This window comes from Leuresthes tenuis, unplaced genomic scaffold (genome assembly GCF_036924035.1).
Source record: "Leuresthes tenuis unplaced genomic scaffold, fLeuTen1.0.hap1 SCAF_13, whole genome shotgun sequence".
Classification (NCBI taxonomy): Eukaryota; Metazoa; Chordata; class Actinopteri; order Atheriniformes; family Atherinopsidae; genus Leuresthes; species Leuresthes tenuis.
This window is the reverse complement of record NW_027325367.1, coordinates 1,757,832-1,785,269: the sequence shown is the minus strand read 5'-3', so window position 1 is coordinate 1,785,269 and position 27,438 is coordinate 1,757,832. Positions and strand designations below refer to the sequence as shown.

At 42.9% G+C, this 27,438-nt stretch overlaps 3 protein-coding genes across 12 annotated transcripts in view; 2 read left to right on the top strand and 1 right to left on the bottom strand.

The window, feature by feature from the left end:
- Window positions 1–150: 150 nt before the first annotated feature.
- Window positions 151–8,991, top strand: LOC140266928 (heterogeneous nuclear ribonucleoprotein Q-like). 7 transcript variants are annotated; one of them, XR_011907178.1, is made up of 12 exons: window positions 151–320; window positions 909–1,068; window positions 1,912–2,030; window positions 2,121–2,342; window positions 2,689–2,865; window positions 2,977–3,112; window positions 3,195–3,400; window positions 3,486–3,635; window positions 4,270–4,391; window positions 4,473–5,011; window positions 6,387–6,480; window positions 6,588–8,991. XR_011907178.1 is itself a non-coding variant. In XM_072362069.1 (11 exons), the coding sequence occupies exons 2-11, from the start codon at window positions 909–911 to the stop codon at window positions 6,413–6,415; spliced, it is 1,857 nt and encodes a 618-aa protein (XP_072218170.1). In that variant the 5' UTR covers window positions 151–320; the 3' UTR covers window positions 6,416–8,991. The 7 variants fall into 7 exon arrangements, 5 of the variants coding, with proteins under 5 accessions (XP_072218170.1, XP_072218169.1, XP_072218168.1 ...); XR_011907179.1 differs by having other exon boundaries at window positions 152–320; window positions 4,473–4,854; XM_072362069.1 differs by having other exon boundaries at window positions 6,390–8,991.
- Window positions 8,992–9,806: 815 nt separating this feature from the next.
- The window catches only part of LOC140266825 (sorting nexin-14-like), a 34,234-nt gene continuing 16,602 nt past the window's right edge, over window positions 9,807–27,438 (top strand). For 2 of the 4 annotated variants that reach the window (XM_072361925.1, XM_072361923.1), the window contains exons 1-18: window positions 9,807–9,968; window positions 10,148–10,300; window positions 11,058–11,178; window positions 11,263–11,336; window positions 11,691–11,769; window positions 11,858–11,901; window positions 11,977–12,064; window positions 12,146–12,230; window positions 12,317–12,473; window positions 14,156–14,231; window positions 14,484–14,528; window positions 14,775–14,855; window positions 14,969–15,083; window positions 15,161–15,316; window positions 15,383–15,507; window positions 17,854–17,912; window positions 18,039–18,065; window positions 19,501–19,633. In XM_072361925.1, the coding sequence (XP_072218026.1) occupies window positions 10,164–10,300; window positions 11,058–11,178; window positions 11,263–11,336; window positions 11,691–11,769; window positions 11,858–11,901; window positions 11,977–12,064; window positions 12,146–12,230; window positions 12,317–12,473; window positions 14,156–14,231; window positions 14,484–14,528; window positions 14,775–14,855; window positions 14,969–15,083; window positions 15,161–15,316; window positions 15,383–15,507; window positions 17,854–17,912; window positions 18,039–18,065; window positions 19,501–19,633 (1,602 nt within the window). In that variant the 5' untranslated portion in view covers window positions 9,807–9,968; window positions 10,148–10,163. Of the gene's footprint in view, window positions 10,002–10,147; window positions 10,301–11,057; window positions 11,179–11,262; window positions 11,337–11,690; window positions 11,770–11,857; window positions 11,902–11,976; window positions 12,065–12,145; window positions 12,231–12,316; window positions 12,474–14,155; window positions 14,232–14,483; window positions 14,529–14,774; window positions 14,856–14,968; window positions 15,084–15,160; window positions 15,317–15,382; window positions 15,508–17,853; window positions 17,913–18,038; window positions 18,066–19,500; window positions 19,634–27,438 lie in introns of all 4 variants that reach the window. The other 2 variants (XM_072361924.1, XM_072361926.1) reach the window with 2 other exon arrangements.
- On the bottom strand, window positions 23,503–25,670 carry LOC140267403 (tripartite motif-containing protein 16-like). Its single transcript, XM_072362672.1, has one exon. The coding sequence runs from the start codon at window positions 25,668–25,670 to the stop codon at window positions 23,949–23,951; it is 1,722 nt and encodes a 573-aa protein (XP_072218773.1). The 3' UTR covers window positions 23,503–23,948.

The following is a 27,438-nucleotide window of genomic DNA, read 5'->3' as shown; positions in this document are numbered from 1 at the left end:
TTGTTGAATATGAAACAGATTGGAAAACACAACAACAAAACACTACTCCGAGAGGGCCATATTTGCGCAGGCGCATTTTAACGTACCTAAATTTGTTACCCGGATGTGTGAAACCGGAGTAGCCCATGCAGAGCAGTTTAAGAAACCCCTTACACGCAAAAAGGAAAAAAGGCAGAGCTCGCGACGTTACGTAGCTGCCATTTTGTGTCCCCCGGTGTAAAGAAACCAATTTGAACAACATCTGGCCCAAAATTGTCCTTAATTCGGAGTACTATCAACACATCAGATCAGCATCGTGGACCCAAGTTTAGAATTGCACGGTAGGTAATACATGAATACGTGTTTTCAGAAGTTTATTGGGGGCTCGGTACATATTTGGATCCGTTGCACGACCGGCTAGCACTAGCCGCACAGCAGCTCGTTTACATGAATAGCCTGTATTTAGAGAAAAACGGCCCATTTTTTTTTGTTATGCTCGTGCAATCCAATGCTATATGACTCGCTAATGTGCAATAAAGTTAGCTAACCCCCTGACATTAAAGGCCTTTTAAATTGGAGAGGTTTTTAGTGAACGCTAGCTTAATGCAGTTTTCACCTCCATGCGCGCGGCGAATAGACGGGCCTGTAATTTGCTCAAGCCTGCAACACTAGCTAACGGTTGCTTATAGAGGTGTGGTGGGTTTTTTACTGGGTAATGTTAATTTGTTGCTGGTTTGAGTCCCATTTGTTTGTTTCTGGTATCGGGTAATGAAGTTGATCCGCGTTCAAGGTGGTGTTGTCACCGTTTCATGCTAACGTCAGTTTACGTCCTCTACCGAGTCCGCAGAGTTGAACGATGGCGCCAAACCTCTTGATTTAGTGTCGTTACTGGTGTTGTTGTTAACTTAGATGCATTATCGTGTTCCTAGATGTCTGGAGACATGGCAACAGATCATGTAAACGGGAACGGAACGGAGGAGCCCATGGACACTACAGCAGCGGTAAACCACTCGGAACACTTCCAGGCTTTATTGGAAGCTGGTTTACCTCAACAAGTCGCTGAAAAGCTAGATGAACTTTATGTAGCAGGTAAGTCTGAGCTCCATCTCTGCTGATTGGTGTCATCACACTGTTGGAAGACATATCCTGTCAGATGCATGAAATAATGGAGGGTTATCTTGAGTATTTGTGCTGTGACAGTGCTACTTAGTTTATTATTTTAAGGCAAATATCTTATTTATTTGTGTTTATATTGATTCACTGTTGTCCAAAACCTGATGTGCAGCAAAGTTATCATGATAACTACAAGAACAACCTCTCTGTCGTTTAAACATTTCACCAAGTTAACGAGAAGCTGATGTTGGACCTCTCTGAGCTTTCTTTAGAATATCCCTGTGACAAGTTCAGTTAACTTCTTCTGCAGAAACCAGTGAGTTAAAGGCCGGATATAAAACTGACCCAACATTTCCCAGCTTTAGAAACAAAGCACAACATATCAGAACTAAATGGAAATCTTATCACGTTAGGAAATGAGATTAAGAGCCACCTCTGATCTGTGGATTGCTTTGTATATTTATTCAGTAACTCTGCTGTGAGTCATTTAGCATTAAAAGCACAGTAAGAAAGTCTCAAATAACTCGGCCTTTGTTGTCTTCATGAACGTTTGCTTTCAGAGGCATATCTTCTCAGAGTAGGTGTGGTGCTTTGGAGAGAAATGGGGTTGAATGCGTTGCATTGGAGAGGCTTGAGGAAGCCAGCTGATGGAGAATCTGTTTGAACTTTACAGTCTGAGCAGAAACCGGCAGTCAGAAGTTATCTTGACCTTTTATTTCCTTTTTTCAGATAAGAATGAGTTGGAAGCATTTATTTGTGCTTATTTTATTATCCTGTGGCATACAGCGCTAGTGTATTTATTTTTTATCCTTTCCTCAGGCCTGGTAGCACATAGTGACCTCGATGAAAGGGCTATTGAAGCTCTGAAAGAATTCAATGAAGAAGGAGCTCTGCAAGTGCTGGTTCAGTTCAAAGAGAGCGATCTGTCACATGTACAAGTGAGTTTCCTCCTCTGAGAGACTGTAATAAATGTTAGAATTTTTTCTGTGACTCCGAAAAGTGGTGAAACATTTAAATTCCTTTTCCAGAACAAAAGTGCCTTTCTGTGTGGGGTGATGAAGACTTACAGGCAGCGGGAGAAACAGGGGACTAAAGTTTCACCCGTCACTAAAGGACCAGATGAGGCTAAAATCAAAGAACTCCTGGACAGAACCAACTACACACTCGATGTTACAACAGGTCAGCGAAAGTATGGTGGACCCCCACCTGAGTCTGTGTACTCGGGCCCCCAACCAACCGTCGGGACAGAGGTACAGTCTGTCGTGTTGTTGGATGTGTGTCGGTCAGGGCTTGAGTTAGCTTTCTGTTCTAGCTAACAGAGGAGATGCCATTTTTAAGGAAAGCCTTTAGCCAAACGTATCTTTTACTTTCAGCCCTGGTACACTGCGTACTGTTTGACGATGGTTTTGCATCTACAAAAGCTGGAAATAATAACCTCAAAGGGCACCTGTTACAACCTTTTGATTTGACTATATTTCTGCTGAATCTGTGATTCTAAACTTAAAGAAATCCCATCCTTCTGTCATTAAAATAACCTTCATACTTGCAGTTTTTAGTGCTGCCTGCTGGGTTTCTAAATATTCCTTTTTCTTGTAGATATTTGTTGGAAAGATTCCTCGAGACTTGTTTGAAGATGAGCTAGTTCCTCTCTTTGAGAAGGCCGGGCCCATCTGGGACTTGAGACTAATGATGGACCCCCTGAGTAGCCTGAACAGGGGCTATGCCTTCATCACGTTCTGCACTAAAGAAGCGGCCCAGGAGGCGGTGAAGCTGGTAAGTTTGTCAGGAATCTTCTTGCTTACTGTTAAATGACAACACAGATGGAGATATACTTCCTAAAGTGTGCATGCATGGTAATCTGTAGCTGTTGTGTGTTTTTTCCAGTATAATAATCACGAGATTCGCCCGGGGAAGCACATCGGTGTGTGTATATCTGTTGCCAATAACAGGCTATTTGTCGGCTCGATTCCTAAGAGTAAAACAAAGGAGCAGATAGTCGAAGAGTTTTCTAAAGTCACAGGTAAAGCTTCGGTTTGTAAACCGGTGACTCCAGCCGTCCTAATTCAGAATAAGTCAACTGGACCCGTTTGCTGTTTTTCCAGAGGGCCTTAGTGACGTCATTCTGTACCATCAACCCGACGACAAGAAGAAGAACCGGGGCTTCTGCTTCCTGGAGTACGAAGACCACAAAACGGCGGCTCAGGCGCGCCGGCGACTGATGAGCGGGAAGGTGAAGGTGTGGGGCAACTTGGTGACCGTGGAGTGGGCCGATCCCATCGAGGACCCTGACCCAGAAGTCATGGCCAAGGTGAGCTTTCAAGTCTGAATAATGTGGAAAAGACACGAGAGGAAGGGGATCCGGCTGGAAGGCTGACCTCGTCTCTATTTTACAGGTGAAGGTTTTATTTGTGAGAAATCTGGCCAACGGTGTCACAGAAGAGATCCTGGAGACGTCCTTCAGCCAGTTTGGAAACCTGGAGCGGGTAAAGAAGCTCAAAGACTACGCCTTCATCCACTTTGAGGAGCGGGACGGTGCGGTGAAGGTGAGTATTTCCTCGGGAGGGGTTTTTAAAAGCTGCAGGCAGTTTTCCAGAGTTGGAACGAAATCTGGAAGAATCTCAGAGTCGTGGCGCGCTCCAGTGATCTGAAACTCTGAAACTCAGTCCAGGCTGTTCTAACCCTTTAAGCTCTGGGGTTTATTTCAAGAAAACTTTAAAAAAAAGAGAGAAATGGAGACTGTAAAGAGTTTATGACGGCGGTAAATTTTACTGGTGACACGATTTCCTTAAATTATGAACAAAGATGTTCCCGTTTGAGATCTTTTTTCATGATTTTTGTCATTTTATCCACATAAAAACAGTGGAAAATGAGTGAAAGGAATCAGTCAGACGTGCACAGGGGAAAATGTGGCTAACGGTAACCATGGCGACGATACAGAACAACGCCCGGTTCAGTTGGACTGAGCAGATTATGCATTATGGAAACAGCACACGCGTCTCAGTGAAGGGAAAGTGAAGCTTATCAGTCGACTTCATTGTAAAGAGTTTCCACCAGATGCATGATGGGAAATAATCCCATAAGAAATCTAGTTTTGCACAGACCTGGAGTCTTTCGGGTTGTTCCGGTGTTTGGGACGCAGCAGATGAATAAATGAACGGCTCTTGTTGTTCCTCGCAGGCGTTGGATGAAATGAACGGGAAGGAGCTGGAGGGGGAGCCCATTGAGATTGTTTTTGCCAAACCACCAGATCAGAAAAGGAAGGAGCGCAAAGCCCAGAGACAAGCGGCCAAAACGCAGATGTAAGTCCCGTGTTTTTGGTTCTGTGAGAGAAACTTGTTTCGTTTAGAAGATTTATCGTTAGTTGGCTCTATCTCCATCAGGTACGATGACTATTACTACTACCCCCCCCCTCCCCACATGCCTCCGCCTGTCAGAGGCCGGGGCCGAGGCGGCAGCCGGGGCGGTTACGCCTACACGCCCGACTACTATGGTTACGAGGACTACTATGACTACTATGGCTATGACTATCACAACTACCGTGGCGGCTACGACGACCCGTACTACGGTTACGACGACTTCCAGGCCCCGAGCCGGGGGCGAGGCGGCGGCAGGGGCGCCCGGGGCGGAGGCTCACCAGGCAGAGGACGCGGCGTCGCCGGGGCACCCAGAGGCCGGGCCAGCTTCTCGCAGCGGGGCGGACCGGGACCAGGCCGTGGCGGGCGTGGAGCAAGAGGAGGCATGCTGCCGAGAGGGCGAGGAGGGGTACGTGGTGCGCGGGGTGGCCGCGGTGGAAATGTAGGAGGAAAGCGCAAAGCTGATGGGTACAACCAGCCAGATTCCAAGCGTCGCCAGACCAATAATCAGAACTGGGGCTCTCAACCCATTGCTCAGCAACCGCTCCAAGGTGGTGATCATTCTGGTAACTATTCCGGTTACAAATCTGACAACCAGGAATTTTATCAGGATTCTTTTGGGCAACAGTGGAAGTAAACCAGTAGGGCTCTGATAACGGCAAAAAAAATTCGTGGTTTTATTGTTTTTGTCTTTTTTTATTTTAAGACTTGATCCGATTGGCCCTCAATCCCATACGGTTGCCTGCATTTTTTTCCTTTTTTTTCCTCCAAATTGGTGACATCTGGCAAGATATCCTTGTACATATTTTAATAATCTGCTTGGACTCGCAGCGTAGTCACACTCCCACCTGTTTCTGGCGAACTGCTTCTCTTATTTTTTGTTTTTTTTTAATTATTCAGATGGTCAAAAGCATTTAAAAAGAAAAAAAAATCCATTTTAGATGCAGATATGTGCTGGAGCTGTCTATTTGGCTATAGCTTCATGTGTTTTTAGAACTTCTGGTTTCCATGTTTTAAGTAGCTAACAGCAACAAAGCATTTGTCTCCTAAACATGTATTTAAAGCAGCTGAAATTACAATTTGTATTGTCAAAGTAATGCGTGTCTTGTTCTGATAAAAAGAAAAGGAAAAAAAAAAAGACAAAAGGACCCCCGCAGTCCTATTTTTGGCTTCACATTTTGGCTTGTATTCTTTGCTGTTTGTCTGCTTTAATAAACATACACGCACACGTGTACAAAACTTCAAATTGTGTTGAAAATTCATGTTTGGGCAAATTCTCTCTTCAAATTTCCTTCAAATTTAAGGCTCCTTGTGGAAGAAAATGGACTAAAGGTTTGCCAATGTTGGCCACATGCTACAGTGTCACCTTGCATGTCACCTACTTCTTTACTCTATGTGTAGTGACATACTCCATCCTTATGAGTTCCTCATGTCCAAAAACATAAATGTCTCTCAAATTGGTGTCCGAAATTCACTGTCAGTGCATTATCAGGAGTAAGCCCCGCCCCCCTACAAGTCCCTTTTGTCAGCAGGGGGAGGGAATCAAAGCACAATTTGATTTTAGTCTCTCAGAGTGAAGCTTTTCCTTGTCCCAGAAGGATCTTCCTTGCTTTCCAAAGCCTGGATACTAATCTTGCATGTTTTGTGGAGGCCTGGGTGTGCTTTTGTGGGAGAAAACTGCTTTGCATGACTCGCCTGTAGGTGTTCTTTTTTCAGTTTATAGCTCTAATGGCTGCTTAACCCTCACCCCTCCTTGTTTATCTTCTCTGCCCGTCCACTTTTCACCCAGTTTTCCGATCAGAACCGGCTTATTTTCCGCTTGACGTGCATGTTTGTCTGTCTGCAGCTCTCCGTGTGGGAGTCAGAGCAGAATATGAGTGTGTAGAAGTAACATGATCCTGTTTTCCACTCTCTAACTGCTTCCTTTTGTTACCCGACTAGCAGGAAAAAGGGGTCGAGGCTGGTCCTGATGTGTTGCTATGAAGACTGACCGGCGTATGGCGTTGCACTCTGCGGGCTGACCGGCGAGCGAACGGTAAGGTCACCTGACTCAGTGCTCCAAAGCTATTCCAGCCTTCTCCAGGAGCTACGATCCAGGATAATCAGCAGAGCCAAACTTGTTTTATTTTTGTTTTTGTAAAGAGCCTAAAGCCCCGCCCCTGAGATCAGGAGTCCACGACCTTCTGGATAAAGCTTTGGAGTGGTTCCGTAGGACTTCGCTTTCACCATGAAGTCGATAATCTTCGATTGTCTCGGTTGAGGTGCGATCGCCTGGCGTTGAAGGCCGGGCGTTCCAGCGAAATGGTTCGTTAACTACCTCAGTTTCACGCCAGCTGTCCGGTTTTGTACTTGAGGAAACTGAGGCAGCGTTCGACCCCTCCCTCCCTCCCTCCCTCCCCCGTCCTCGCCACCTCAGAGGTTTGCACAGGCAGCAGTGACGCCGCTTCGTTGGGAGACTCCGAGACGCTCGCTGCTCCTCCTGAAACGAGTCTCGACTTTAAGTTTGTTATCAACTTTTAATGACTGATTGTTGTGGAAGAGCCTGGAAACCAGTCACGCTTTGTCTTCCTTCATGGGACAACTGTCTTAACTTTGGTTTTTGGCCCAGTTCAGACCCTAAAGCATCATTTCACCGTTAAAACGTCTCAGATTTAACGTAAAGGAGCGTAAACTGCTTTACCTGCACATGAATGCTGCTGATTTTACTCACAAAACCGGGAGTATGTCACCTGGGTTTAAACTGAAGATTAAAAAGGGTCCCAGAGATCCAGTTTAGTTCAAGTTTGAACCCAAACTTCAGCATGAAATGCAACCTTCAGACTGAAGCTGCCAGAATACGAATGCACACGTTTCTAAATGGTTTATATGGTGATAAATGAAAGAAAAATCAATTTGTGCCAAAATAATCATATAGAATGTGAAGTTAAATAGTTTAAAGTTGCTTTTTATGTACTTTGCCATTTGGTTTTTAATTTAATGGCTTTTCAGTTGGAATTTATTTAATTAATCCTGTTCCTTAACATCCTATTGATCGATTCATTTACTCCATATGATGGAATTCTGTATTTTAGTTTGATTTGACAGGGAAATCGAGAGAAATAAAGGATTAGAGTAAAAAATAAAGCAAGAGAATGATTAATTTCACATTCTGTACGATTATTTTGGGATAAATTGATGTTTTTACTTGCTTTCAGTGGCATTTATTACCATATAAACGCATTAATTCGGTCATGTGTGTCTTCTGTGGGATTCTGGTGGTTTCAGCCCTCCACAAACAGCCAGATGAAACCAGTTGAAGTGCGTTTGGATCCAGTCCCGTTAAAAAGCTCCCGGCACACATCTGGAGCTGTGAATGATCCATCCTGAAACTGACTCATTTGGCTGGTTGGAAAACATCCTGGCTGTAACCGTCTGGTTCTGATGGTACCACCCAGGATGGGCGTTGGCACCGGGTCTGAACTGGGTCTCTGTTTCCACTGATGTCAGGACGTCTCAGGCCTTCTGCTCCGTCTGAAACGATGACATCCGATGAAGCTGCCTTTCATTTAGTGTCTCAGAAGCCGTTTTCACACACTCTGGAGATGTTCTGGAGGTGTTCTGGAGTGGATCCGTGAAGTAAAAGCTCCAGAACATCAGTGGGTGAGACAAAGTTTGTTCTTTCTGCTACGACAGATGCAAACTGCGTCATTTTGTCCTGAAAACCTCCAGCGTTGGTGTGAAAACGGCTCCAGCAGAAAGCAGGATTATGTTTCACATTGTATGTGAATGACGACTGATGATGGTCTTAATCCATATGTTTTCACTCTGGAAATCAGAATATTAAGGAGGAACTCTGTCTTCAAACGTTGACTTTTTACAGGAAGAACTTTGCATTTTGCTTTAATGGGAGCATGAACTGCTACGGAGCCTGAAACATTACTTTATCCAAGACAAGTTTTCAATTGTACATTTTAAAGACCGTAGAAATCTGAAGAAAAAGTCTGGAAATGTTCTGTTGACCTACAAATCCCTCGGTGTGCCTTTCAGACTCCTGTGCTCAGCACATAGGACACAAATCTTTAAAAAATAACTTTAAGAATTAGATATATTTATCTAAACGTTCAAATTTTCAGTAGCTCCAAACTGGACGTGTCAGATATGAACTGTTACCTGAGGTCTGAAAGGCATTCTGGGATTTGGAGTTCACCCTGCATCAGATATCTGCTGTTGGATTTCCTCTTTTTAAGCGCTTTAAAAACGATTTTAACCCTAATTAGTGTTAATTTTTCTGCCTTTGTGTGACTTTTGCCACCAAACCCAATGTCCTGACTCATGTTTAACCTTCAGTTCTGATGATTGTGCAGCTTGTTCATCTTTATACCCAGTTTGTGAAAAAGAGGCAGCGTTTATTTCTTGTTTTTAAACTACAAACTGACCCTGATTGGATCAAGGGTTGAATTATTTTTATTTTTTGTGTGTTTTGTTTGCAGTCTTTGCAATCGAAATGTTTTATACTGCACAGTGAGGTGAGTTAGACCTATTTTTCTAATAAAGTTATTGACTTTAAGCTGGCTTGTGTTCTTTATTTAAGTCCACACATTTTAATGAAGATCCTTCTTTGTTTTGGATGTTAAATTCAGGATTTAGGTAAAAAAAAAAAACACATTAAAACAGCCTGTTTTAAATCTGGTTTATTCACACACACAAACTTAAAGGTAAAAACAAAGAAATCCCATTTGTTTTGGTGAATAAAAAGACATTTCCGGACTCCTGCAAACCAACCAAAACAAATGGATCATCCAACCGGAAGTGACGTTGTTTGGATTAAGGGTTGCCATGTCCGATTAGGAAAACGCTTATTTTCTGCATTCCAGAAGTTTAACACTGACATGTAATTATTAAATGTCTTTATTTAGTTTGATTTCACTGTAACTGGTCTGAAAAAAAGTTTTGCCGTGTGATGTATTCTAACTTTTAAGATTTAGCTGCTTAAATCAATCTTAGATACATGTCTTCAAACGTTGTCTTTATACATGAATACAATAAAATGCCAGAAGTAAATCTTATACCTCGATTGTTTAAACATTTGTGCATATTTACGTTTTAAAACAACTCTTATTAATTTCAGGGGACTTTGATTCTTTCTTGATTCTTATTTAATGGACATTTATTTTAAAATATTCTTCAATGTCTCTGATGATCAGCAACCATAAACTAACCAGACCTAGAGAAATATCTTCATTTAAAAAAAAAAAATCAAATTAAAGGATTAACTAAACAATTAATTCAAACTATTTATCTAATAATGTGTTTCCCATTGAGGTGATTTCGGAAAGATCGCAAAACGAGGCGTAGTTACGTTCTTCTGTCGGATCTGGCAACCCGCCGTCGGATTAGAAAACATTCCATCTGTGGGGAAGTAGGTTGGGACTTTGAAAAGTATCAAATATGAAGCAAAAACTTTTTAACTGACGGAAGTTGAGTTAATTTGGAAGCGGTTTGGCCAACAGTTGAAGACGGCGCGTCTTAATAAGATGTGACTCGTTAAATGAAGGAGTTATTCGGTGGCGTTTAGCTGTAAGTTGTTTTCGCCGCCGGTTGAAGCTAACCGTTAAAGAGCTAAACTTCTGCGACGCTCCACGTCTCTGCTTCGGTGTTGCTGCAAACAGACGCAGTTTTAAGGCGCCAACTTGCCCTGACAACTGTGTCTCCCTGTGTTTCAGAGGCTCCGCTCGCAGGATGGCAGGTATTTTGACGTACGTGGAGGATTTGAGGCGGGGGCTGAAGGTTGACGTCCTGCGGGAAGCCGGGCGTCAGTATCCGGTGTCCTGCTGCCTGCTGCTGACCATGTTGACGATGACGGTGCTGCTCAACAGGTGAGTCTGAGCGATGAAGATGAACACACACAGACATGAAGGCTGTCATCATCATCATCTGCGGGACCCTGGCTGGGTCACGTGATGTGGACATGGGAGCCTCGTGTGACGCGTTCCGTGCAGAACTCCATAGAGTTATCATCATATTTACAGACTTCCCCATGCAAAAGTAATTCAGGCAACATTGTGAGTTCTTCTAGTGATTTACATTTAAAGAAGAAGACGAGCACATGTCATCGGCGTGCTTTATTTCTATGTACGATGTTGTTTAAAAGTCCTGATCCAGTTCTCATTTCTGTCGGTTTCCTTCCAAGCAGCCAAAGTTTTTGTCGTTATAACTTTCTTGAAACAGCATTTTTCTTTGATATCACAAATATGACATAAAACAACAATAAAATGTGATAAAATTGAAGGGCAAAAAAATCCATGCAAACAATGTCAGGAAAAAAATGTGAAATCAGAAAAGACTTTCCAATAAATGTATGTTTTAAGGGGAGATTTAGACCTGATCTCCTTGGATTTTAGGGTTTATGTCCTTTTTTACGCTCTGAACTTAAACTATGACTCTGCAATAAGTAAAGGTCCTCTGCCAGAGGTTCTCAGCCTACATACGGGCTCATATTTTACTAAAAGTTCATAAAGATAAGAAAATGAAAGGCCTAAAAGGTCAATGGTAATATTTTTAAATGATTCTAAAACATACTGGCGGTAAAGCGGCTCTATGGCGTGATCTGTTCCCTTACTCTACGTCCTGCAGCTACCTCCACATCCTGATGGTGTTCTGGTCACTCCTGGCTGGTGTCATCACTTTCTACTGCTCCCTGGGTCCAGAGTCGCTTCTTCCAAACATCTTCATCACCGTGAAGCCAAGGAACAAAGTAAGGCACACGATCCGTAAATAAATGCTCCACGAAGATGTGAACACAGAACATCTGGTGACCGTTGTTGTCTCCGTCAAACAGCTGCAGCAGCAGGAGCTGTTTCCTCTGGGCCACAGCTGTGCCGTGTGCGGGAAGGTCAAGTGCAAACGGCACCGGTAGGGTCACCGGCTCTTTTACCGACCTTTACTTTGTCAAAGTATTTACATTTTTCATTGGGATTATGGTTTATTTGACATCTACCTTCAGTTTTTTAACATAGAGTGTATTTTACAAGCTGTAATCCTAAAAAACAACCCTCTTAAAGTAGTATAAAGCACAAATAGGGATTTAATCCTCACCAGAGCTACTGGTTTGGTATTTTTTAGTTGGTTTGAGTCAGTTTTTTCCCCACACAGTGCATAGAGATGAGTAAAGGCAGATGTTCCCTCATTATTTGAACATAAACGATGGTACATTTACCCTAAATGTGCACCGGGGTCCGTCCTCCTTGTTGTTCTGGTTCCTTTCAGGCCGACTCTGCTCCTTGAGAACTACCAGCCGTGGTTGGACCTGAAGGTTCACTCCAAAGTTGACGCTTCAGTAGCAGAGGTACCTCAGAGGATGAGCTTCTGCTTTCTTACACATCAAACCAGTGTGAAGCATTGAACTTCAGGCTGTTTCTGTTATCTACCTGCAGGTGTTCGAGTTGGTTCTGGAGAGCTTTGTGTACCCCTGGTACAGGTGAGAGGAAACTCTTCCAGTAGATTTTTCTCTTAAATGGACCGAGTTTCCTGAAAGTCCGTCCTCTGCTTTCAGGGACATCACAGATGACGACGCTTGTTTAGATGAACTGAGGATGACGTTTCGCTTCTTCGCATCAGTCCTCGTCCGTAGAGCTCAGAAGGTGACCAACCTAACCTCACCTTTGAATGAATCGATGCTTCTGGTGCCGTTGTCCTCGCTCTGATGCGTGAATGTTTCACAGGTCGATGTTCCAGCTGTGTTCGCAGACAAAGTGATGAAGGCTATCATGAAGCACTTCGAAATTATCGCAAAAGCTAAAGAAAAAGGTACGATGGAGGAGATCCACACCAACTCATCTCAAGCCGCTGATGTTGGACTGCAAAGTAAAAGTTTGTGATCTTTGTGATCGTAGTGAAGAACACGGAGGGTCTGCAGCAGGCAGCTTTGGAGGAATACGGCGCCAACCTTCACGTCGCTCTGCACAGCCGGAAAGATGAGCTGCTCTACCTGAGGAAACTGATTGAGATGCTGTTTCCTTACGTCATGCCTCCAAAGGCAACAGACTGCAGGTTCGTGGACACAAACCAGCGTCTCACATCGGGCGATACACTGATCTCACGATACGATACACGGCATTCAGCCAACGATTCGATGCGATTTTATACGATTCAACACGATTTTATACAATTCGGTACGATTTCATACAATTCGATACGATTCGATAGGATTTTGTACGATTCGATACGATTTTATACGATTATATACGATTCGATTTTGTATGATTCGATACGATTTTATACAATTCGATACGATTTTATATGATTTGATACTATTCGATATGATTTTATACGATTAGATACGATTCGATTTTGTATGATTCGATACGATTTTATACGATTCTATACGATTCGATACGATTTTATATGATTTGATACGATTCGATTTTGTATGATTCGATACGATTTTATACAATTCGATACGATTTTATATGATTTGATACTATTCGATATGATTTTATACGATTAGATACGATTCGATTTTGTATGATTCGATACGATTTTATACGATTCGATAGGATTTTGTACGATTCGATACGATTTTATACGATTAGATACGATTCGATTTTGTATGATTCGATACGATTTTATACAATTCGATATGATTTTATACGATTAGATACGATTCGATTTTGTATGATTCGATACGATTTTATACGATTCGATACGATTTTATACAATTCGATACGATTCTATACAATTCGATACGATTTTATACAATTCGATACGATTTTATACGATTTTATACAATTCGATACGATTTTATACGATTCTATACGATTTTATATGATTCGATATGATTTTATACGATTCGATACGATTTTGTACGATTAGATACGATTTTATATGATTAGATACGATTTTATACGATTAGATACAATTTTATACCATTCCATACCATTTTATACGATTTTATACTATTCGATAAGATTTTATATGATTAGATATGATTTTATACGATTCTATACGATTTTATATGATTCGATACGATTTTATACCATTCGATAAGATTTTATACCATTCAATACGATTTTATACCATTCGATACGATTTTATACCATTCGATACGATTTTATGCACATTATTTTCTGAAAGATTTTAAAGGGACAGTGTGATTAGACATGAAATGTCGCTGATTGGAAAATTTGTTTGGAAACAAACAAACATGTCCCAAACATGTCTTCAGCGTACGCAGACTCATGTTTATGTTGTGAATATTACATCATCAACCTGCTTGCTTTACTTTCTGCTAAATACCATAAACACAAATCCAAATTCTCTAATCACAAACCATCTTTTTTCATTTTTGAGAAGGAGCTCAAACAATAAATTACAACAATCCTACATTCTATAAACAGAAAAGCCATAAAAACCACTGAGATATTATATGCACTTTATATAACATTTTTATGAACTAATTTATCACTGTTTTGTATAATGTGACGGTTTTGTTTTGTATTATGTTAATTTTCTGTGTTTTCACTAATTGTAGCGTCTGACTTTTCAATAAAGTTTGCAGAAAAATAAATCGATACTCGTGGCAAAAAAATCGATACTTTATCGGGAAGCAAAAATATCGATATATATATATACCGCGGTATCGATAAAATCGCTCAGGCCTAGTCTCACACCAACAGCCAGGTCCAAAGTGATTCTGACAGAACTGAAACTGATGCCTCTGTGGTTCCATTCAGGTCTCTGGCTCTTCTGCTGCGGGAGGTGATGACTGGATCTGTTATCCTCCCCACCATGGACTTCATGGCTGACCCTGTGAGCAGCAGCATCATTATTATTCTTACCATGTGTGCTCAGAGCAGTAACTCCCAAACATTAGCTCCACCTGCTACACTTTGAGAATCACTGGCCTGGAGTGAGTTTAGAAAGCAGGTGACATTATGAGTTAAAGCCTGTGAAACATTTGAAGTAAAGAGCCTGTAAGTTCTCCAGAGTTGTGGATGATTCCCATCAATCCCTCACACAGATTCACATTAAGATAACAGGCTGTTTCTCTTGGTTTCTTAGGACACTGTGAACCTCATGGTCCTCATATTTGTTGATGACACTCCGGTAAGTGACACCGGTGCCTTTATATCTGTATGTTTGTTGCAGTAAAGGTGAAGCTGCACTTCTAGCTGAAGTTAACCGCTGATAACTGAGGAAAAATCCTCCTCAGACGTCTCTGCAGCCTGAATTTTGTCCTGTTTTCAGTAAGGAGGCACCTGTAGATGCTGTAAATAAAAAAGTAAGCTGTGCTCCTCTGAGTCAGCCTTGATTCGTCTGTGCTTTTCACTTCTAAATGTTCTGAATCTTCAGCCGGAACCAGCCACAGAGCCTCCGTCTCCACTGGTTCCATTTCTACAGAAATATGCAGACGTCAGCAACAAGAAGTCCTCTGTGAGTATCCAGCTGATTTCCCACAGACTGATGAACGTCTGACAGCTTTAATGGGTTCAGACACAGTTTCTGCTCTGACGCTGATGGCCAAACCTCCCGCTGGGCCTGTGCAGGTGCTGAAGTTGGAGCTGAAGGAGATCCGGGAGCAGCAGGATCTCCTGTTTCGTTTCATGAACTTTCTGAAGCAGGAAGGAGCCGTGCACGTGCTTCAGTTCTGCCTCGCTGTGGGTAAGATCCCGAGGCTTCCCGAGCCCTCCTTCTGTTCATCGTGTTCATGCCGTCGTGTAAAACCTCCCGTCTTCCAGAGGAGTTCAACGATAAGATCCTGAGTCCGGAGCTGAACGACGGCGAGCTGCGGCGTTTGCACGGCGAGGTGTCGCACATATACCAGACCTACTGCCTGGATGAGAGCATCGACAAAATCAGCTTTGACCCGGTCATCGTGGAGGAGATCCGGAACAGTAAGGGAGCGTCCACATGAGCAGTGAAATGCTCCGAGTTCTCAGCGTAACGTGTTGCCCTGTCAGTCGCCACAGGTCCGTACACGGATGTGGTGAAGCTGCAGACGATGCCCTGCCTGTTCGAGGCCTACGAACACGTCCTGTCTCTGCTGGAGAGAGTCTTCACGCCCATGTTCTGCCACAGCGACGAAGTAAGAAAACACGCAGAAAAGAGTGGAAAGCTGGCATTTACCCTCCAGATAAAGAGCACAGATTAAAGGGAACTGCAGCGCGTTGAAATAAACCTCCTTTAAAGGTGACATATTATGTCCTGTTTTAACTGTTTTAAACTATAGTCTGAGGTCTTACTGAGATATGTGAGACGGGCTTTAGTGAAAATACCTGTTGGTTAAAGCAGAATGATGAAGGTGTCCCAACAGGAAGAAGGGTTTTTACTGAACATTTCACCTTTAACTTTGGAGCATTGACTCCTGCAACGCTCTCCTAACTGGTCTCCTAACTGGTCTCCTAACTGGTTTCCTAACTGGTCTCCTAACTGGTTTCCTAACTGGTTTCCTAACTGGTTTCCTAACTGGTTTCCTAACTGGTCTCCTAACTGGTCTCCTAACTGGTCTCCTAACTGGTTTCCTAACTGGTTTCCTAACTGGTCTCCTAACTGGTTTCCTAACTGGTCTCCTAACTGTTCTCCTAACTGGTCTCCTAACTGGTTTCCTAACTGCTCTCCTAACTGGTCTCCTAACTGGTCTCCTAACTGGTTTCCTAACTGGTTTCCTAACTGGTTTCCTAACTGGTCTCCTAACTGGTCTCCTAACTGGTCTCCTAACTGGTTTCCTAACTGGTTTCCTAACTGGTCTCCTAACTGGTCTCCTAACTGGTTTCCTAACTGGTCTCCTAACTGGTTTCCTAACTGGTCTCCTAACTGGTTTCCTAACTGGTCTCCTAACTGGTTTCCTAACTGGTCTCCTAACTGGTTTCCTTAACTGGTCTCCTAACTGGTCTCCTAACTGGTCTCCTAACTGGTTTCCTAACTGGTTTCCTAACTGGTCTCCTAACTGGTTTCCTAACTGGTTTCCTTAACTGGTTTCCTTAACTGGTTTCCTTAACTGGTTTCCTTAACTGGTCTCCTAACTGGTCTCCTAACTGGTCTCCTAACTGGTTTCCTAACTGGTCTCCTAACTGGTCTCCTAACTGGTCTCCTAACTGGTCTCCTAACTGGTCTCCTAACTGGTTTCCTAACTGGTTTCCTAACTGGTCTCCTAACTGGTCTCCTAACTGGTTTCCTAAACTGGTTTCCTTAACTGGTCTCCTAACTGCTCTCCTAACTGCTCTCCTAACTGCTCTCCTAACTGGTTTCCTAACTGGTTTCCTAACTGGTTTCCTAACTGGTTTCCTAACTGGTTTCCTAACTGGTCTCCTAACTGGTCTCCTAACTGGTTTCCTAACTGGTCTCCTAACTGGTCTCCTAACTGGTCTCCTAACTGGTCTCCTAACTGGTCTCCTAAACTGGTTTCCTTAACTGGTCTCCTAACTGCTCTCCTAACTGCTTTCCTAACTGCTTTCCTAACTAGTCTCCTAGCTGGTCTCCTAACTGTTCTCCTAACTGGTCTCCTAACTGCTCTCCTAACTGCTTTCCTAACTGCTTTCCTAACTGGTCTCCTAGCTGGTCTCCTAACTGTTCTCCTAACTGTTCTCCTAACTGGTTTCCTAACTGGTCTCCTAACTGGTCTCCTAACTGGTCTCCTAACTGGTCTCCTAACTGGTTTCCTAACTGGTTTCCTAACTGGTCTCCAGCCTGTGAAACCTCTGCAGATGGTCCAGAACGCGGCGGTGCGTCTGGTCTTGGATCAGCCTAAAAGAACACGCCCCCCCTCTGTTCATTGAGCTCCTCTGGCTGCCCTTAGCATCAGATCCAAGTCCCTGATGTTAGCTACAAAGAGCTTAATGGAACGGCTCCATCTACTTGAATGCTCCTGCAAAGGCTTCTGTCCCAACTGGGTCCCTCCGTTGGTCCCAGGATTGTCGTCTAGCAGCTCCTACACCACGCCTAAGACAATCCAAACTCTGTTCATGTGTCGTCCCACGATGGTGGAATGACCTACCGAGCGCTACCAGAACAGGGGCGTCCCTGTCTATCTTCAAGAAGCTCCTGAAAACCCAGCTCTTCAGAGAGCATCTCCTATCCCAGCACTTACCTTGTACTTCCCTCCCCCCTCTATCTCTGCACTTTATCTTTCTGCTCTTCCTTCTATGCCTGCACCCTATCTCTACTCTGTCCCCTCTGACAGAGTCGGACTCCTGGGTTCCTTCTATGTAGCTTATTGTTAGCTTTATATAAAGCTGTTATATCTTCATTTGTAAGTCGCTTTGGATAAAAGCGTCTGATAAATACAGAAACAAACAGAAACATTTTGTGAAAATAATATGAAATGATTAAACTGTCGCTACTTTAACAAGAGTTCATTCATGAATCTGCTCTGATAAAACTGTACTTCTCGCATCAGACTCAGTTTTACACTCACATTTCTGTCTTTGTTCAGTACTTCAGACACCTGCTCAGAGGAGTCGAGTCTCCAGCAAGAAACTCCAGAGTCAACAGGTTTGTGACATGAATTGTTGTTTGTCTTTTGAATATTTTGGTGTGAATCAGCACAGAAAAAGCTCCAAACACAGCCCAGGTGGAAGTCTTGTGTTCAAACGTCATCAGTTGTGCATCTTATTGCAGAAATAGCTTCAGTCTGGAGGACAACAGGTGAGTTTGTCTTTGGCATGTTGCACAGAGTGCACGATGATGCATGCAGACACGGTCTCCTGCATAAGAGAAGCTGCTGTTTGGCACATTTTAAACTCCACAAGCTGCAGCCGGAAGCGTCTGGCTGTTATTTGCACGTCCTGCTGATGGTTATGGTGACAGAATACCTGAATCGGCTCACCTTAACGTGGTCAGATATTTACGCACTCATCAGGGTTTTATCTGAACTGTTCTTTTCCCAGGGTGGAACCGGGTGCTTCATGAGGTTATTCTATGTTCAACATTTCATTTTTCTCTCCCTTAACTGTTCACACTTGGTTATTAAATGTTACAAAGAAGCAGCAACCAGACAGGAAGCACCTCACAGGTCTGAGAACCTTAGATATCGTATCAGATCGATATCGGCCGACACTAAACCTTAGATATCGTATCGGATCGATATCGGCCGACACTAAACCTTAGATATCGGTATCGGATCGATATCGGCCGATACTAAACCTTAGATATCGATATCGGCCGATACTAAACCTTAGATATCGATATCGGCCGACACTAAACCTTAGATATCGATATCGGCCGACACTAAACCTTAGATATCGATATCGGCCGATACTTAACCTTAGATATCGTATCAGATCGATATCGGCCGACACTAAACCTTAGATATCGATATCGTCCGACACTAAACCTTAGATATCGTATCAGATCGATATCGGCCGATACTAAACCTTAGATATCGGTATCAGATCGATATCGGCCGATACTTAACCTCAGATATCGGTATCATATCGATATCGGCCGACACTAAACCTTAGATATCGATATCGGCCGACACTAAACCTTAGATATCGATATCGGCCGATACTTAACCTTGGATATCGATATTGGATCGATACTTAACCTTAGATATCGTATCGGATCGATATCGTCCGACACTAAACCTTAGATATCGTATCAGATCGATATCGGCCAACACTAAACCTCAGATATCGGTATCAGATCGATATCGGACGATACTTAACCTCAGATATCGGTATCATATCGATATCGGCCGATACTAAACCTTAGATATCGTATCAGATCGATATCGGCCGACACTAAACCTCAGATATCGGTCAGGTCAGATGTTCTGGTTTCAGAGGTGCTAAAGTCATCAGACTTTCACCACTTCAGAGTCCAGATGTTAAGCTGAGGTTAGACTTCCTGCTTCAGGAGTGAAACGCTGCTGTGCCTGATGGATTTTTATGAAAAAAAAGCATGGAGCTGTGCTTCTTTGTTGCACGTTTGCTGCATGACTCGTGCACTTTTACTGTGGCCTTTATCTGTCATACCATGAGAAAAGTCTGTATGAAAGGAAAAAAAAAGCCCAAAAGGGAGAGAAAACGCTGGTGTTTTGTTAAAGCAGATGAGATGTGATTTTCGCTCTTCTCTCCAGAAACATATCAAAGCGAGGGGAGTCATTCGGTATCAGAGGAATCGGCAGTAAAATCAAAGGTGTGTTCAGGAGCACGACGATGGAGGGCGCCTTGCTGCCGCCGACTGCCATAAACGACACCGATGAGGATGTGGTGAGTCTTCTTCTGTGAGCTTAAAGTGAATCTCTGGTCTGAGCTCCTTTATTCTCCAACACAGCCTGAACCCTCTGAGACCAGCTTTCTGTCATTTATTTAAGGAGTCTTCAGGAATAGTTCTCCAGGCTTCTTGAAGGACATCCCAAAGCTCTTCTTTGGATGTCGGCTGCCTTTTGTTCCGTTCTCTGTAGGGATGCATCGATCCGATATTTGTATCGATACCAATATTGAAGAAAATTCAAATTAATTGATCTTTTTTTTTCCCGTTGTCCTATCCAGCATTATGGCAGCAGAATCGTAATCTGAATACAGTTTATGCCAAACACATTTGCTTTGCCAAGGGATGCTTAAGCCTGAGCTTTAGAAATCTGCTTGTGACTGAACCTGAGTGTCAGTATGTGTCTGACTTAAGCCTCAACACAGCCAAATCTTGAAATGTTCTCTTACTAGATTGGCTTGAATCCAAGGGCCTTCTGCCCCCTCTAGTGGTGAAAAAACTTAAGGAGGGACTACTTTTTTACCTTTTTACCAGGCAAGAGAAGGTATTGTTTTGTTCAGATGCTTTTGTAATGGATGTTTAATTCCCATTTGCACTAAACTATATAAAGAGCTGATTGCTATTTATTTGTCAACCAACCAATGTAGGGTTGGTAGACAAAGAGGGTTTCAGCTCTTTTATTATTTAATATTTATTTTGTTTTACATTGGATTTTGAATCCCTAATTGCACTGACTGAACCAGTTACACTTGTTATATTCTTATGGTTAAGATTGTTTTATTGTTGCACAATTATTAAATAAATAAATAATTCAGTACTTTTATATAAGTTTATTTGTTTTAAAAAAATAGGAAAGATTTATTTTTTAAGTCAAGTTTAAGTTTAAGTCAAGTTGCCTTGCACAAAAGAATGATCCCAGTCTTTTCCACACAATGAAACTTACTGTTTGTGACCATAATTCCGCTCTGTTTTTCTGTATCGGTATCGTATCGGCTAATATTTAACCTGAGATATCGGATTGATATCGACCGATACTAAACCTTAGATATCGATATCAGCCGATACTTAACCTTAGATATCAGTATTGGATCGATATCGGCCGATACTAAACCTTAGATATCGATATCGGCCGATACTTAACCTGAGATATCGGTATCATATCGATATCGGCCGATACTAAACCTTAGATATCGATATCGGCCGATACTAAACCTTAGATATTGTATCAGATTGATATCGGCCGACACTAAACCTTAGATATCGTATCAGATCGATATCGGCCGACACTAAACCTTAGATATCGATATCGGCCGACACTAAACCTTAGATATCGATATTGGATCGATATCGGCCGACACTAAACCTTAGATATCGTATCAGATCGATATCGGCCGACACTAAACCTTAGATATCGTATCAGATCGATATCGGCCGACACTAAACCTTAGATATCGTATCAGATCGATATCGGCCGACACTAAACCTTAGATATCGGTATCGGATCGATATCGGCCGACACTAAACCTTAGATATCGATATCGGCCGACACTAAACCTTAGATATCGTATCAGATCGATATCGGCCGACACTAAACCTTAGATATCGTATCAGATCGATATCGGCCGATACTAAACCTTAGATATCGATATCGGCCGATACTAAACCTTAGATATCGATATCGGCCGATACTTAACCTGAGATATCGGTATCATATCGATATCGGCCGATACTAAACCTTAGATATCGATATCGGCCGATACTAAACCTTAGATATTGTATCAGATTGATATCGGCCGACACTAAACCTTAGATATCGTATCAGATCGATATCGGCCGACACTAAACCTTAGATATCGATATCGGCCGACACTAAACCTTAGATATCGATATTGGATCGATATCGGCCGACACTAAACCTTAGATATCGTATCAGATCGATATCGGCCGACACTAAACCTTAGATATCGTATCAGATCGATATCGTATCAGATCGATATCGGCCGACACTAAACCTTAGATATCGTATCAGATCGATATCGGCCGACACTAAACCTTAGATATCGGTATCGGATCGATATCGGCCGACACTAAACCTTAGATATCGATATCGGCCGACACTAAACCTTAGATATCGTATCGGATCGATATCGGCCGACACTAAACCTTAGATATCGTATCGGATCGATATCGGGCGACACTAAACCTTAGATATCGTATCAGATCGATATCGGCCGACACTAAACCTTAGATATCGATATCGGCCGACACTAAACCTTAGATATCGATATTGGATCGCTATCGGCCGATACTAAACCTTAGATATCGTATCAGATCGATATCGGCCGACACTAAACCTTAGATATCGTATCAGATCGATATCGGCCGACACTAAACCTTAGATATCGGATCGATATCGGCCGACACTAAACCTTAGATATCGATATCGGCCGACACTAAACCTTAGATATCGTATCGGATCGATATCGGCCGACACTAAACCTTAGATATCGTATCGGATCGATATCGGCCGACACTAAACCTTAGATATCGTATCGGATCGATATCGGCCGACACTAAACCTTAGATATCGGATCGGATCGATATCGGCCGACACTAAACCTTAGATATCGTATCGGATCGATATCGGCCGACACTAAACCTTAGATATCGTATCGGATCGATATCGGCCGACACTAAACCTTAGATATCGGTATCGGATCGATATCGGCCGATACTAAACCTTAGATATCGATATCGGCCGACACTAAACCTTAGATATCGATATCGGCCGACACTAAACCTTAGATATCGATATCGGCCGACACTAAACCTTAGATATCGTATCAGATCGATATCGGCCGACACAAAACCTTAGATATCGATATCGGCCGATACTTAACCTTAGATATCGATATCGTCCGACACTAAACCTTAGATATCGTATCAGATCGATATCGGCCGATACTAAACCTTAGATATCGGTATCATATCGATATCGGCCAACACTAAACCTCAGATATCGGTATCAGATCGATATCGGCCGATACTTAACCTCAGATATCGGTATCATATCGATATCGGCCGACACTAAACCTTAGATATCGATATCGGCCGACACTAAACCTTAGATATCGATATCGGCCGACACTAAACCTTAGATATCGATACTGGATCGATATCGTCCGACACTAAACCTTAGATATCGTATCAGATCGATATCGGCCGATACTAAACCTTAGATATCGGTATCATATCGATATCGGCCAACACTAAACCTCAGATATCGGTATCAGATCGATATCGGCCGATACTTAACCTCAGATATCGGTATCATATCGATATCGGCCGATACTAAACCTTAGATATCGTATCAGATCGATATAGGCCGATACTTAACCTCAGATATCGTATCAGATCGATATCGGCCGATACTAAACCTCAGATATCGGTATCATATCGACATCGGCCGACACTAAACCTCAGATATCGGTATCATATCGATATCGGCCGATACTTAACCTCAGATATCGGTATCATATCGATATCGGCCGACAATAAACCTTAGATATCGATATCGGCCGATACTTAACCTCAGATATCGTATCGAAAAATCTCTGTTGGACAAATTCAAAGAAAACTGGACTCATTCCACTGTGATGAAGCTGTTTTATTGAAGAAGTCAAAAGGACAAATATTTTCTGCTCTGAACATGAACTCTGAACTTTGTGCTGTTACAGGAAAACTGCCTCAGTTATACCCTCACATCAGTTTGACATTTTCTCCGTCAGATTTCACACAAACACTGAAATGAAGACAAAAGAAAACACTTTTTCACAGCAAATACCACTTTGAAGGAGTGAACAATCTTCATTGGTTCTCACATTAAAGCTGATGAAGGATCTCCTGATTCCTGCTGATCCTTGAAATGACCGTTTCTGAGCACCTCAGAACAGACTTCCTCATCTGTTGGTTGATTTAGAAAACAGCAGCAACATTTGATCTCTGAAACTAATCAAAGTCAGTGTAGCTACAGAATAATTTTACATTTACAAAGTGATGAGATGTGAACAGAGTCTGTGATAAAGGAAGGTCTGCTGATCTCTCTGTTGGGCTCCATGAAGTGGAAGAGAAACAACAACATACAGACACATCAACACAAGCATCCAACTAATATTTAGAGCTCAGAGAAGTTTAGATTTTCATGTGGAGAAACATTTCTGTGAATAAAACTCATCATTAGCAGTGATATCCTCCATGGCTGCACAAACACAGGAAAAAGCAGCAAATAAACAGCAAAGAGCTGACAGGATACCTTTATTCCACTTCACACACCTCTGCTGAGGATCCATACCCATAAACCCAAATCCCAGCACAGAGCGGCTGAGTGAATGTGGTCTGGACTCTGTGGAGGAGAGTCATGGCTCCAGAGACGCTGTAGAAGGACAGAATACCTGCTCTGTGATCCAGGTACACTCCGACTCTGGAGGATACAGGACCTGAGATGGAGGTTTTTATCTTGTTGTACCAAAATGAATAACCGTTTGGGCCACAATATAAGGCCCAAGATTTGTCATTTCCTCCAAACACACATTCATCCCCATCTCCTGCTCTGCTGATGTTCTTGTATGCGACTGATACATCAACTCCAAACCCTCCCCACTCCACCTCCCAGTAACACCGTCCAGTCAGACTCTCTCTGCTCAGGACCTGAGGCCATCCAGTGAATCTGTCTGGATGAGCAGAATAAGACTGAAGTTTTTCCATTAAAGTCACTTTTCTGTTCCCCTCTGACAGGAACAGCTTTCTGTTTGCTGTGTTTGGATCCAGTTTGATTTCACATGAATATTTTAAGAAGTCAGCTCTGCTCTTTGGTTCAGGTTCTGGTTCAGGTTCTGGTTCAGGTTCAGGTTCTGGTTCAGGTTCTGGTTCTGACAGTAAAACATCCACCTCAGTGCCTCTCAGTGAGATGTTGGTCCATTCCTCTCTCAGGATGTCCTGTAGTTTCTCTCTGAGCTCTGACACAGCTGCTGCCACAGCCTCAAAGTGCCTCAGAGGACGGATCTTGATGCTGGATGAGGGTGTAGACTCCCTGAGTGCTGACACTGAGGGGCAGTTCTGTAGAAACTGGGTGTGATCCTCTGTGTCTGAGAGCTGCTGCAGCTCAGCATCTTTCCTCTGCAGCTCAGTGATCTCCTGCTCCAGCTTCTCCTGAAGCTCTTTGACTCGACTCACTTCAGTTTCCTGCTGGGATCTGATCTGCTGCTTCACCTCAGAGCTTCTTTTCTGGAGGAGACGGATCAGCTCAGTGAAGATCTTCTCACTGTGCTCCACTGTTTTATCAGCAGACTGATTGATGGCCTCCACCTCCTGCTGAAGCAGCTTCACATCTTTCTCTCGGTCCTGGACTCTCTGCTGGATTTGCTGTCGACTCCCCTCCAGCTCTCTCTGCCTCTCAGTCCTTTCTGCTGCAGCTGACACTGTGTCGTGGCCTTTATGTTCCTCCACAGAGCAGAGATAACAGATAGACTTCTGATCAGAGCGGCAGAACATCTTCTTCACCTCACCGTGACCAGAGCAGATGTTCTCCTGGAGGTTCTTGGAGGGCTCCACCAGCTTGTGTTTCTTTAATGGAGCCACATCATAATGAGGCTGAAGGTGTTTCTCACAGTAAGAGGCTGGGCAGGTTAAACAGGACTTGATGGCTTTCAGTTTTCTTCCAGAGCAGAAATCACAGGCCACATCTTCAGCTCCAGCATAGCAGTGATCAGCAGGAGCAGCTTGGAGTCCAGTCTTCTTCAGCTGCTCCACTAAATCAGCTAACATGGTGTTTTTCCCCAGGACAGGCCTCGGTGTGAACGTCTGCCTGCACTGAGGGCAGCTGTGGATTCCCTTCTGATCCTCTCCATCCCAGTGGGTTTTAATACAGATCATACAGTAGTTGTGTCCACAGGAAATAGTCACCGGATCCTTCAGCAGATCCAGACAGATTGAACAAGAGAGGCTTTCTCGGTCCAGCTGAGCTCCTTTCTGCGCCATTTCTCCTCTCAGATCAGCAACTGAGTCAGTTTGACTTCCTTATAGCTGAAACTAGTCTTCCAGGGAATAAGAACAGAACCTGTCAGTTCACCAGGTGTTGGTTACGCCCATCATCAGCCTGCAGGTCTGAAGGGGAGGGAACAAGGAAACCTGTGAGAGCAGGAAGTGTGTTGAAGCTCCTCCTCATCACTTTCAGATCCTGTTCATCTGCTGTAGATAGTTTTTTAGGCCTGACACTTCTTCTTTTGTCCTCCACTTGTCCAGTTTCCTCAAATGTTTTAAGGACACACTGCACACCATGCTGAGATATGCCAAGTTTTCAGCTAATAGCTCTTTGGGAATCACCTTGTTGCTGCAGAAATCCTATTTTCTGTCTGTCAAACTGTGTTTTCTTTGCTGTTTTTCATAGATGCAGCTAAAGAAATGGGAACAAATGATGTGTCTTTGTGACAAAGTGCCTAAAGATCCAGTTTAAAATGGCTTCTTTGCTAAGTTGTCTGTTCTGTGTCGACACAACACTGGTTCATCCCTTGACTTAGGAGCCTTTTTTCTGCCTGAATGCTTCATAGCTCAGAGTTAAGTGGCTGAACAAAGAAAAAACACTGAAAATGCTCAGGTACAAGGACTGAAAATGAGTGAAAAAAGCAGAAAATATCCAAAGGAAAACTGTGAAAGAGCTTCAGAAAGCTGCAGAACTGTTGATCAGGACACTTTAAAGGTTTCAGAAAGCTGCAGAACTATTGATCAGGACACTTTAAAGGTTTCAGAAAGCTGCAGAACTGTTGATCAGGACACTTTAAAGGTTTCAGAAAGCTGCAGAACTGTTGATCAGGACTCTTTAAAGGTTTCAGAAAGCTGCAGAACTGTTGATCAGGACACTTTAAAGGTTTCAGAAAGCTGCAGAACTATTGATCAGGACACTTTAAAGGTTTCAGAAAGCTGCAGAACTGTTGATCAGGACACTTTAAAGGTTTCAGAAAGCTGCAGAACTATTGATCAGGACACTTTAAAGGTTTCAGAAAGCTGCAGAACTGTTGATCAGGACACTTTTTAAAGGTTTCAGAAAGCTGCAGAACTGTTGATCAGGACACTTTAAAGGTCTCAGAAAGCTGCAGAACTGTTGATCAGGACACTTTAAAGGTTACAGAAAGCTGCAGAACTGTTGATCAGGACACTTTAAAGGTTTCAGAAAGCTGCAGAACTATTGATCAGGACACTTTAAAGGTCTCAGAAAGCTGCAGAACTATTGATCAGGACACTTTAAAGGTCTCAGAAAGCTGCAGAACTATTGATCAGGACACTTTAAAGGTTTCAGAAAGCTGCAGAACTGTTGATCAGGACACTTTAAAGGTTTCAGAAAGCTGCAGAACTGTTGATCAGGACACTTTAAAGGTTTCAGAAAGCTGCAGAACTGTTGATCAGGACACTTTAAAGGTCTCAGAAAGCTGCAGAACTGTTGATCAGGACTCTTTAAAGGTTTCAGAAAGCTGCAGAACTGTTGATCAGGACACTTTAAAGGTTACAGAAAGCTGCAGAACTGTTGATCAGGACACTTTAAAGGTTACAGAAAGCTGCAGAACTGTTGATCAGGACACTTTAAAGGTTTCAGAAAGCTGCAGAACTATTGATCAGGACACTTTAAAGGTCTCAGAAAGCTGCAGAACTATTGATCAGGACACTTTAAAGGTCTCAGAAAGCTGCAGAACTATTGATCAGGACACTTTAAAGGTTTCAGAAAGCTGCAGAACTGTTGATCAGGACACTTTAA

What these genes read in the sequence shown, in the direction of transcription:
- LOC140267403 (XM_072362672.1), bottom strand. Translation starts at nt 25,670, where the DNA reads ATGGCGCAGAAAGGAGCTCAGCTGGACCGAGAAAGCCTCTCTTGTTCA.
- LOC140266928 (XM_072362067.1), top strand. Translation starts at nt 909, where the DNA reads ATGTCTGGAGACATGGCAACAGATCATGTAAACGGGAACGGAACGGAG. An exon ending in AACCAACCGTCGGGACAGAG is followed by an intron (nt 2,343 to 2,688) that starts GTACAGTCTGTC and finishes TTTTTCTTGTAG; the next exon opens with ATATTTGTTGGAAAGATTCC. An exon ending in AGCGGGACGGTGCGGTGAAG is followed by an intron (nt 3,636 to 4,269) that starts GTGAGTATTTCC and finishes TGTTCCTCGCAG; the next exon opens with GCGTTGGATGAAATGAACGG.